This window comes from Mustelus asterias, chromosome 9 (genome assembly GCF_964213995.1).
Source record: "Mustelus asterias chromosome 9, sMusAst1.hap1.1, whole genome shotgun sequence".
Lineage (NCBI taxonomy): Eukaryota > Metazoa > Chordata > Chondrichthyes > Carcharhiniformes > Triakidae > Mustelus > Mustelus asterias.
In genome coordinates, this window is record NC_135809.1 from 100,553,504 (window position 1) to 100,565,824 (window position 12,321).

The window sequence follows — 12,321 nt, forward strand, 5'->3', positions numbered from 1 at the left end:
ATTGTACATATTATTATTAAGGTAAGAAATGCATATTCATTGCAATTTCAGTTTTTAACATTAATCTGATTCATGTTTGAAATGGCTAGAATTTCTATAGCCTAATTGACTGCATCAAAGATACCCAGGTGCTGCTGCCTGCCCAGCCACAGAGCCTCAGGAGGAAGGGGGAGATACATAACACATCACTGATTACAAAGCAGTGTCACTTGATCTTACAATCACAATTACTAACTCAAATACTGGCACTGCATGACATTTAGAGACCTGTATAGTGAGGATCAGAATGTGTTAAGTCACTAGGCATGAATGGACTGCAGCCAGAACAGAGAGAAAGGATATCTCAAGTTCCAGTTCACTGGAGGGTGAGCTTGCAGACAAATTCTGCCAAAGAGGACTCAGATGAGGACTTCTATGAAGCACCAACACACAGGTGCAATGTCAGCTCTTCAGCCACATCAAGTAGAATCAACTGCTCCAAAGGGTTATCTTTGCCCCAGTAGCCCACAGCATGGAATCACCAACCTTCCGTGGCTTCAGCTGGGCTCTCAATACTTGGAGCCTGCACTTTTACTGTTTGGAGTCTTTTTCTCTGTTCCTCTCTTCAGTGGTACCTACTAAAGGTCTCCTCCCAGTGGTTCCTTCCTTGGGGTTCTCTCTCTGGTACCTCGCAGTAACATCCTCTCCCTGGGTCCTGTGATTGGGTTTTCACACCTTTTGTTCCTCACACAGGCACTCTGGGCAATTCTCCCTAGCCCAAAGATCTCACAACACTAAACCGTACAAGCATAGCCTGCTCCCAATTTGTGCATGTTGGAAACTCCCAGGGCACTTCAGAACTTGATAGTTCCCAATTTCCACTCGGAAATCAGTTACTATTTCTTGACAATTTTAAAATGGAGATTGACAGATTTCAGTTAGCCAAAGGTATGAAGAAATATGGAAAAAAGAAGGGTATATGAGTTAGGTCGCAGATATGCCATGACTTCACTGAATGGCAGAACAGGCCATAGGGGCTAAATGGTCTACTCGTGTTCCTATGTTCCTTGTTGAGGTCATGGGTCAGCCACTATCTTATTAAATGGCGGAGTAGGCTTGTAGGCTTGAGGGGCCATATATTCTAATTCTCTGACTATTTTTTATTCGAACAGAATAGAATCCCTACAGTGCAGAAGGAGGCTATTTGGCCCATCGAGTCTGCACCAACCAGAATCCCACCCCCAGGCCCTATCCCCATAACTCCACCTATCCCCATAACCCCACCTATCCCCATCTGCTAACCCCCAGACACTAAGGGTCAATTTAGCATGGCCAATCATCCTAACCCGCACATCTTTGGACTGTGGGAGGAAACCGGAGCACCCGGAGGAAAGCCACGCAGACAGGGGGAGAATGTGCAAATTCCACACAGACAGTGACCCAAGGCTGGAATTGAACGCGGGTCCCTGAAGCTGTGAGGCAGCACTGCTAACCACTGTGTCATCCTAGTTTTAGTTTTAAATTAAATCGATTTTAAAGTTCATGAATGCTATCTAACACTAATCAAACATTTGTGTGGTTAGCCAATGCTAATGCTTTGGCATGGAAGGATCCACGATTAGCAACATATTTGGAAGCTGAACAGTTGTCTTAAACTCTAGACAGATGCACTTATTTAACTGTCAGATCTGTTCAGCTGCTTTAGAATTCTGAAAGCTGGAATAAAGCTTACTGATTTATATCACTAGTCTACCATCAGCCAAGAGATAGGTCTTGCAACACTGAAGAAACAGCACTGCATTGAACTATTTTGGAAAAGTCTACTGGCTAAAATGCATCAATTTCAATTTCAAAGGCAGAACTAAACTCTGCCATCTGACTGGCTATGCTGCAGAGTCTTCTGCTAAATATGATGGAGGTGGCTGTAAAGCACCAGATTAGAGGATAAGTGGGAGATGTTTCTTTCCTTTCTCAAAATTAGAGACATCTTTAAACTCAACAATGGTTTCTTGGTCAAGTGTGAGCATATTGGGTACAAAATCTGTTAAAAGCAGGATAAGAGACACGGAATGTTACAAAGCAAATGTTACGAAATATTTTCCCTAATATGTGAACTTTCTTCATCCAGCTCTATTTATAGGCAATGGAGATTAAAAAGAATGTAGCTCCATAGTGGTGTCAGAAATTTGAGATAGATGACCAAATGTAATTTTTGTTTTATCACACTCATCAATTTAAACCACAGTCTTTGCCTGATAGAATTATCTGGATTCACGCTGCAGTTATAAGAAATTAAGAACTCTAATGTTGATAACTGTTGCATTAATTCTAAATTTACAGAGAGAAATTAGACTGTTTCAAATATATCTCCTATAGAAAACATCACCAATGTCCATCAACGAGTCCTTCAAATTTAACTTTAGTGGAAGATTACTACTTAAATAAAAGCAATATGGCTGCACATTGGACATATCTAAAACTGTGAGGGAGTCTGGTTCACCAACTTTTTTCACAGCTACATAAAAGTAAAAGTGACAATATTGATAATCGTACTAAAGTTTATTTATTAGTCTCACAAGTAAGCTTACATTAACACTGCAATGAAATTACTGTGAAAATCCCCCAGTCGCCATACTCCAGCACTTGTTTGAACATAGAACATAGAACATTACAGCGCAGTACAGGCCCTTCGGCCCTCGATGTTGCGTCGACCAGTGGTACCAAACTAAAGCCCCTCTAATCTACACTATTCCAATATCATCCATATGTTTATCCAATAACCACTTGAACGCTCTCAACGTTGACGTTTGGGTACACTGAGGGAGGATTTAGCATGGGCAGTGCACTTTCAGACTGTGGGAAGAAACCGGAGCACCCAGACGAAACTCACGCAAACATGGAGAGAACGTGCAGACTCCGCACAGTGACCCAAGCCGGGAGTTGAACCCGAGTCCCTGATGCTGTGAGGCAGCAGTGCTAACCACTGTGCCATCATGCCACCCGAAGAATAGGTTATTTTCCCACCTCAACCCATCATATGCTTCCTCACACAGTGTGGGTTCCTAATTTCAACTGAGGAGACACTAGTTAGAGTTGGGATGCTGTCTCTGGTGAGGAGAAAATTGGATGGTATCTACTCACCTTGACATCAAGAACACTATAGCTAAAGAGGCCTGCGGCAAGAAAAGACAGCTTATGCCACTGTTTAAAAGCTTCTACATTTGCTGTATGAGCGAATACTTGAACTCACATTGCTCAATCTCAAATAGCATCGCAACCCAAAGCTACATATGTCAACAGTTCTTGCTGTTCCTTGGGGTTAGGGTTTAGCCACATTCAAAATACCCTTTCCAAATCTGCTAGTTGGCAAAATTCAAACATAATGAAGAATATGTGTAAATACAGCTGCCTAAATTTGAAAGTCTGCATTGGCAGAGTTTGGGAAAATATATGGTTAGGATCACAGCTGGCAAAGATGGCTATAGGCACAAAATTGACGTTTTTCGGCCCATCAGGTCTTATTTACAGCAGTTATTACAGGAGTAATACAGGAGAATAGGGTCCGTGAACTGAGAAGTTGGGAGGCGCAGATCACAGACAGAACAAAGATTGTTTGCTGTTTGCCATGATACCAAATGGTGGCAGTATTTTTTTGCATTTCGATCGTACCCGCCAATAACCTGGCTAAAAATGTGAAAACATGTAACTTTGCATATTCAATCTGGTACGTTTCCCCGGCTTTACTGCTTGAGGGGAACATTCACAGCAGCGGGTTTTTTGGTTCACGTATGAGAGAAAACTCAGGAGAGAAAAACAAACACTTGTTGCGATCTTTTATTCCCCCCCCCCCCCCCATCCCAAACCAAATCATGTTGGATTTTCAACGCGCGTCTCTTCAGAAAAAAAAACAATTATAAGACTACGTGCAGGAAGCTTAACATCAACAGCATCGCTCTTGTGCTGAAGCGACACCCTTTTGAAGGTTCTTGTGGCACTGATCCAAAGGCAAACATTCTTAAACTCAGCCGAACTTCCATTTGAGGGGGAGGGGGAAGATCCCGCTTCTTTTCACTTCCTATTGGTCAGGAGGGAGTCAGTGATTTGGCAAGATGAGAGGTTGATTGGCCCAGACGTGCTGTCAATCAGGACGGGCTTCCGCTGGCGAGTCCTGTTGTGGCTGAAGAGTGGGGGGGAAGTAGCCCGGCCGGGAAAAGTGCTGGCGACAGGGCAGCAAAGGCTGAAGGTGCTGCTGGAGTGATAGTGTGTCGATACTTTGTAACCATGGGGCCTGAGTGAAACATTTTCACTTCTTCCAGCAACAAATGGAGACTTTATTACTCCCGCTGATCGTTTTTAGCCACTACTTGGTTGCAACAGGTAAGTAAGTAGGTGTGGATCGCGCGTGTGGTAAAGTGGGACACTTGGCTGTTTGTTATCTCCGATCAGCCTGTGGGCTTCGCGTTTGTTGCCTCGTCCCGTTGTTACTTGTAGTAAATGCAACAGCAAAAAAAAAGTCCATTGTTGGGTCTGTCTTGTGGCAAATCAGCGTTTGTCTTCAGACCCCTTTCAGTGAGAAGCGATTTTAATTTTTTTTGTGTGTGGAAAAAAGGCGCAGAGTGGTAGAGATATAAAAAATAAGACTATTTGGATCTGGACGCCAGTTCTTCGACGGGTTTCTGGATCTTGGGGACCGTCAAATATAACATTTGGTAAATTGAAATCGGTTGACTGGGTGAAAAGTTTATTTGGGGTATAAAAAAAAATTACACTAAGGTCACAAAGACAAGAATTTAGGACGTGGTGTCGGGTGTCACTTCCCAGTGTTCCGAAAAGTTCGTCAAAATCTATAAGACGCGACCTGTATAAACTCGTAATTAATGCAATATAAGTAGGCAGCAAGCGTTCCTCTTTGTGGCTGCCAACAACTTTTATTTGGATTAGCAGGATGCACTCATTTGCTGTTTATGTGTGTGATATTTCTGTCTGAGAAAGTGACAAATGTACAACAAGTTGCAAGATTTGAACTGAACTAATCCAAGTTGCTTAATGAATAATATATATATCCGGCGCACGGAAACCGGAGACGTGCAAGGTTTTCACGGAATCTGGCGAGGCAATGAATATGTCGAAAATAAAAACCGAGACTTTGAAAAGTGCATATTCCAGGGGGGCATAATTTTCTTTTGCTATGACATGTTAAGGAACTGCATCAGAGATCATGTACATGAAGTTGTTGGCAGGAAATAAAATGGCTTATTAATTCCTTGTGCTGAGTTCTCTGACCCAGGCTTTATTTTATTGAAGGGGTTTTTAAATATATATATATTATATATATCTACGTTCACGGTAACCTAAGCTTTCTAAATGATTCCATTCTTTCTACCTCGAAATGACTTGTTTAATTTCGCAAGATGTGATTGACTTTTCTTCAAACATGTTTTGTCTAAAGCTGCATTTTTGAATTATATTTCAGTGCATTGCATCTTTCAGGAATATTAGTCTGTGGATCTGTTCATTTGTTGAACTATTGAATTTTACTTATTATTGGAAACTTAATGTATATTAGTTTCACATCTAGAAATAATCCAACCTGTATCAAGCATGGGAAATAAAATTAAAACTTAACCTTTTTAATAATGTTATCTAACTATTGTATTTGGGGAAATAAAGATTTCTCCTGTTTTAAAGGGACTTGACATGGGCTCAGAGCACATTTGTGGTCCTGACATTAAGATGCAGCATTTATGATGTAGCTTGGATCTGTAAATTTTTTATTGTTTAATTTTAAGTAGTGGGATTGTTTATAGTGAATTTTATAATCCTGTTTCATTATATGTTTTTAATTACCTCAGTTTCATTACATGCCGAAGTTTGAGAGAGAATTTCAAACCAAACGAACATGCTGCCTGTTTACAATAACCTGAGGGGTAGCTGAGTATATAGTTTCATAGAATCCCATTTGGCCCATTGAGCCTGTACTGGCAACAATCCCGCCCAGGCTCTTTCCCCGTAACCCCTTGTATTTGCCCTGCTTATCTCCCTGACATGAAGAGCCAATTTAGCATGGCCAATCCACCTAACCTGCACATCTTTGGACTGTGGGAGGAAACCTATGCAGACACAGAGAGCCAAACTCAAGACAGACAGTGATCTGAGGCCAGAATTGAACCTGGATTCCTGGCACTGTGAGGCAGCAGTGCTAACCACTCTGCCACCATGCCACTCCTGATTGACACAATGCTCAAACTTTCTATTAAGTAATTTTCCATACTTCAGAGGCATGTGCATGTGATTTGTTACTTCTTGACTTTATTGGACATCAATAAATTTTTTAATTTTCTCGTAATGAGCAAGATTTCAGCTGTCAGATTGTAAATTTTAGATCAGTCACTTTTACCAGAAAACAGTGCAGTTGCATAATATATTAGTTCCCTCATCATACAAAGCACATTTTAGAGGCATTAAATAGTTTTAAGGAGCTGTGGGTACAGTTTCCGAATAAGGGGTTGAAAAGGAATTTCTTCTCTGAGGGTTGTTAATCTGTGAAATTTCCTACCCCAGAATGCAGTGGAAGCTGGATCATTGAATAAAATCAAGGCAAATTTTCATCTACAAGTGATTTGAGGGTCAGGCAGGAAAGTGGATTTGAGACCACAATCAGATCCACCATAATATTATTTGAATAGTAGTAAACCACTCACCAGGGAGTGAATGGTTTACTACTATTTCTTAGGCTCTTGTGTTGATGGCATTTATTCAGCTAAGCAATATAATCCATGAAGTCCTGGGTTTGTTTTTCCATTCTCTGCTGGACTAGTTAACCTCAGCGAGGTTAGTGAAGGGAGAACTCAACCAGAATTCCCACCATTACTCACTATCCAGTAAACACAGCTGGAAATGCAGGTATGTCGATGTAGTGAGGACATATTTGAGTTTAGTCTCTATTGCAACACATGGGCAACGTTCAACATGTGAGTGATTGCTGGTAGTTATCAAATTGATTGGTAGCTTGTGGAATCATAATACAGCAAAGGTTCAGGAGGAGAGAAGAGAAAATTGGCAAAGGAAAGAAAAAAAGTAGGGACATTTTATCATAACGATGTGATCATGAGTCAATTTCTTTATCTGGCCAATTTAGATTATTATATTAAAACATTTCTTCAGCATTTCACATGAAAAATAAGGGCTTGAACACGTGATCTTCTGAGCTTGGGCGAGAATGCTACTGTTTAGACCAAGTGACCCACTAAATAGACTTTCATAGTTATAACAAATTGAAGGTCTTTTGCTTAAAAAGGACAGAATTCAAGTGGAAAAGCCAGGTCTTCAGTTATATTATTCACTTTTCTCTATTTCAACAACTTGGCACTGTAGGATATCTTTAATGGGAAACTAATCAAATGAAAATTGATACCAAGCCAAAGAAGATGACAATTAGAATAGCTGACCAGTAGCTTAGTGAAAGAGGGAGGAATTTACAATTGTCTTGAAGGAAGAAAGAAGGACAGAGAGGTTTAGGATCTCATCTGCTGAGGACAGAGCCACGAGTAAGGGGCAAAGGCCGAGCGTTGGAGGAATGGAGAATTCTCAGAAGGTTGTTGGGCTGGAGGAGGTTTGAGATAGGCAGGGGCAAACCCATGGATAGATTTGAGAATTTTAAAATCGTATGCCAGCAGAAGGAGTGAATGGGAATTGGTGTGACCTTGGATATGGGACAGTTAAGTTCATGGAGAGTGGAAGTTGAAGGCTGGTTAGGAGAGCATTGGTGTAGTCCAGTCTGAAGGTAACAAAGGCTTGGATTAGGGTAAATGGGGCGAGACCAGCAATATTACAGCGGTTGAAGTAGGCAGATATATTGCCAAAGTTGTGGACAGTATGGCTGAACCTGAGAGAGTGGCTAGGGAGGAGGATAAAAAAGTAGCTAGCAAATGGAGTTTGTGGCAGGTTGGGGTATGGGGAGGTGAAGGCAATGCTTCAGTCTTCCCAGTGTTTAATTGGAGGAGATTTTAGTTCACCCAGAGCTGGAGGGCAATCTGTTTGACAGCACGGTGGCATTGAGGGGTCCAGAGAGGTGGTGGTGCTGGGTATCATTGGTCTATATGTGCAACGTGTATTTTCAGAGCGTTGCTAAAGGGCAGAATGTAGATGAGAATTAGTATGAGGCCAAGGATAGATCCTTGGGGATTTCCAGTTATAACAGTACAAGGACATGAAAATAAGTTGTTGCAGGAGATTACGACCATGCAGATATGAATGGAATCAAGAGAGGGCAGTCCCACTTGCTTGATTAATGAGGAGAATGGTGTTAATAACTGTTCGACAGTTTGTGAAGGGTTAGGAGAGAGAGCGCACCGTATGTACAGTCACAGAGGATGTCATCTGTGATTTTGATTAGGGCCATTTCAGTGCTGTGACAGGGATGGAAACCTGATTGAAGATATTTACAGTAAGAAGTTTGACAACACCAGGTTAAAGTCCAACAGGTTTATTTGGTAGCAAAAGCCACACAAGCTTTCGAGGCTCTGAGCCCCTTCTTCAGGTGAGTGGGAATTCTGTTCACAAACAGAACTTATAAAGACACAGACTCAATTTACATGAATAATGGTTGGAATGCGAATACTAAAACCATTATTCATGTAAATTGAGTCTGTGTCTTTATAAGTTCTGTTTGTGAACAGAATTCCCACTCACCTGAAGAAGGGGCTCAGAGCCTCGAAAGCTTGTGTGGCTTTTGCTACCAAATAAACCTGTTGGACTTTAACCTGGTGTTGTCAAACTTCTTACTGTGTTTACCCCAGTCCAACGCCGGCATCTCCACATCATGACTACCGAAGATATTTAAACATGGAACAGCAGGAAAGATAAACACAGATTTATGAAGCAACAACACATTCAAAGGCTTTGTAGAGGAAAGAAGGATGGAAATGAGGTGTTTGAAAGGACAGAAATGTCATACAAGTTTCTCGATGAGGAGAGCGATGAAGGGGAGGGGCCAGTACCGGAGCCTTGTCTGGGAACCAAATATAATGTCAAGTAGCATGGAAGCCAGGAAAGGAAGTCAAATGAATGAGAAAAAGCCTGAAATTAATTAAGGTGAGGATGAATCCGAGTCATATGGCCTGAAGTTAAGTGAGAATAGGATCAAGCGAGGGGGAGTTGGGTCCCCTGGGCAAGATGCGCTCAGGGACGGCAGGAAAGAACAAGAAGAGAATCTGCTGAAAGACTCAAGTTCTTGGCTTGGGCAGATTAAATCTTGTCAAAGTTTTGGCTTGGTGAGAAAGGGGGGAGGGATGTATCAGAAGCAGCTGAACTGCTTGTCTCAGTTTTCAAAACAAGGAAGACCTTGAGCTCCCCCTTTGAACATAAAAATAATATATTAAGGTGTGCAATGGTCTTGTACCTCTTTCCTACTATCAATGTCAGGTGAAGTGTTACTTCGGTTTTCACAGGAAGTAAAGGCCTTTTCTGCTCCAGTCTTCTTCACAATTGACTTATCCTCATAATACATTCTGTAATATTTTAGTTAAAGGATACATGAGATCAGACTTTACCATTTCTTTTAAAAGATTTTTTAACACCCGGGAGATGATTTAAACATGAGTTTATAAAGCTATATAACAAAAACTTGTGTTTACATTGTGCCTTTAACATAACAAAGCATCCCAAAGCACTTCAAAAGTTATCTAACAAGATTTGACACTACAGAAGGGGATATTATAATAGACAGACTAAAAGCTTGGTTGAACACATAGATATTAAGGAATGTCTGAAAGAAATAGTAGTTTAGACAGTTCTGGAGGGAATTGTGTTTAGGGCCAATGGCAGCCATACTTTCAGCTGCAATGGTGGAGCTTTTAAACTGGAGGATGTATAAAAGGCTGGAGTTAGAGCACCACAGGGATAAAGTAAAGTTTATTTATTAATCACAAGTAAGGCTTACATTAACACTGCAATGAAGTTACTGTGAAATTCCCCTAGTCGCCACAGTCCGGCGCCTGTTCGGATCAATGCACCTAACCAGCACTTCTTTCAGAATGTGGGAGGAAACTGGAGCACCTGGAGGAAACCCACACAGACACGGGGAGAACGTGCAAACTCCACACACTGACCCCCAAGCTGGGAATCGAACCAGGGTCCTTGGCGCTGTGAAGCAGCAGTGCTAACCACTGTGCTACCGTGCCACCCTCAAAATTGGATCTCAATCTCAAAATGGAGGGGAAAAATGATTTGCTGAGAGATACTGGAAGTTTTTCCTGCACATTGTTTTAATAGAAACTGGATTCTGATTTTGCTATGTGTACCAACCAGAGAGAAAATATTTCCCTATTGATTTTTGCATTTGTATTATAAAATAAATATAAATCTTAGAATCTTAGAAACCCTACAGCACAGAGAAAGGCCATTCGGCCCATCGAGTCTGCACCGACCACAATCCCACCCAGACCCTACCCCTATATCCCTACATATTTACCCACTAATCCCTCTAACCTACGCATCCCAGGACACTAAGGGCAATTTTAGCATGGCCAATCAACCTAACCCGCACATCTTTGGACTGTGGGAGGAAACCGGAGCACCCGGAGGAAACCCACGCAGACACGAAGAGAATGTGCAAACTCCAAATATTCTTGGTGATCATATAAAGATTGGTTTTTAAGCAATGTAAGAAATTTGGCATCTCAACTTGTACGTGGGAGCATGCTTCTTATGACAGGAAGGAGCGCAACATGATTCAAGGAGGCATTTATGCCATTTATCTCAGTTTTAAGACTGTGAGACCTCCTTTGATTTTTGCAGCTCTAAAAATGTGTATAGATGCGGACTTTTCAATTATGATACCTGGAAAATTATAGGCCCCTTGCACTTCAAATTATTTTGCATAGCAGCTGCTTTGAACATTCTGCATCTGTTGGAGTCTCTTCAAAAGGTGCATGATTGAGTTATGGTGCTTCTGAAATTTAAATTAAGAAACTCAAAGGAAGAAAAGGAATAGTGTTTCCTTTCATTTTTTTTTGTGACCACCACAGATTTTAACTTTTTTTTTATTGTCAGTAACTTTGGTCTGGCATGATCACAGGAATAAGTAACCAATCAACTGTTCCATTTCCCTCGCAAGTATGTCTGATATCAGAATGACTTATTGACAGACAGTGATAATAGCTTTCCCAGCTGCATTTTATTCATAGGTTTGTTTTATTTACGAGGAGGTAGAACATTGAACCATGTACAGAATGCTTCATGTAAACTTAACAACTCAAGTCTGGCATTATTTACGGCTTCCAGTTAAATATTATCAATGCAAGATTTGCTGTGACCAATGCTTACAGTGTCTATAACTGACATGTTTCCAACTGAAATTTATAATAGGCTAATATATTAGTAGCAGGTCTATTAAAATTACTATCATTACGTTTTCCAATAAAGGCACAAAATTAACTGCTCGTCATAACGTAACAGTCTTATTATCACTTACTCTTGCAACTTTCAGCTCAAAATATGTTTGTTAATAAAGTTGTTGAAAGTGCAAGCTTATAAAGGCAGAGCAAGGAGGCAGTCTGAACAAGGAGATATGTCCTCAGCTAATAAGTTGAAAGGATTGAAAAATAAATAGAGGAAGGACCAAGCAGAAATCATATCAGGTACAGAGTAATAGAGAGAAAAGAATGATTGGAATAAGAGTGAAAAATGTGATAGAAAAGAAAAATACATTTAAAGTTTTGACATTTTTTTAACTTTTGGAAAATTTCAAAACTTGAAGCAATGTCTCTCCATATTTGGAGCAGATAGTTTTCAGTGCCAAAGAGGTTGACTGGCAGTAATTACAAGTTAACACATTGTTAAAAGGATACTTGCACCTGTGATGACAGGTGTTAACTTTCTGAGTGAGTTTAGTGGAGAAATACAGCAAACTTGTAAATAAAAAGAGCAAGGGAGCTCAGTGCCGAAAGATGCTTTCATGAAGCTAAGGGCAGAATGTGTAACTCAGGCAGCACATTTTTGATATTTTTAATAGCCAACAATCTTCCACAGAAAACTTTGCTCCAATATGTTTATTCCTTATCAGACAAGCCATTTTTCTTTGATCAACTTTGTGGACCGTTGCTATGTGGGGTTTAAGATTTAACCATCCAGTAAACAAAATACATGATCCTTAAATTTACTTATTTTCCATTTTATTTTTATAAATTGGACAGTAGTACTTTGATCATAAACCAAATCAATTCCAAAGACAAGTAAGCAAAGGGTGTAGAGTTTAATCAATCCCTGAAACATTCACTCTGCAGCAGATTACAATGATCCCCAAAAAGAATTTAACTAGGTTATAAATGATTTACAGCACAG

The 12,321-nt window shown here is 40.6% G+C and overlaps 1 protein-coding gene across 2 annotated transcripts in view; it reads left to right on the forward strand.

Annotated features, from left to right (window-relative positions):
- Nucleotides 1-4,165: 4,165 nt before the first annotated feature.
- Nucleotides 4,166-12,321, forward strand: part of LOC144498874 (low-density lipoprotein receptor-related protein 5-like) — a 172,970-nt gene continuing 164,814 nt past the window's right edge. Inside the window, exon 1 of one of the 2 annotated variants that reach the window (XM_078220687.1) lies at nucleotides 4,166-4,356. In XM_078220687.1, the coding sequence (XP_078076813.1) occupies nucleotides 4,302-4,356 (55 nt within the window). In that variant the 5' untranslated portion in view covers nucleotides 4,166-4,301. The remainder of the gene's footprint in view (nucleotides 4,357-12,321) is intronic. The other variant, XM_078220686.1, reaches the window with a different exon arrangement.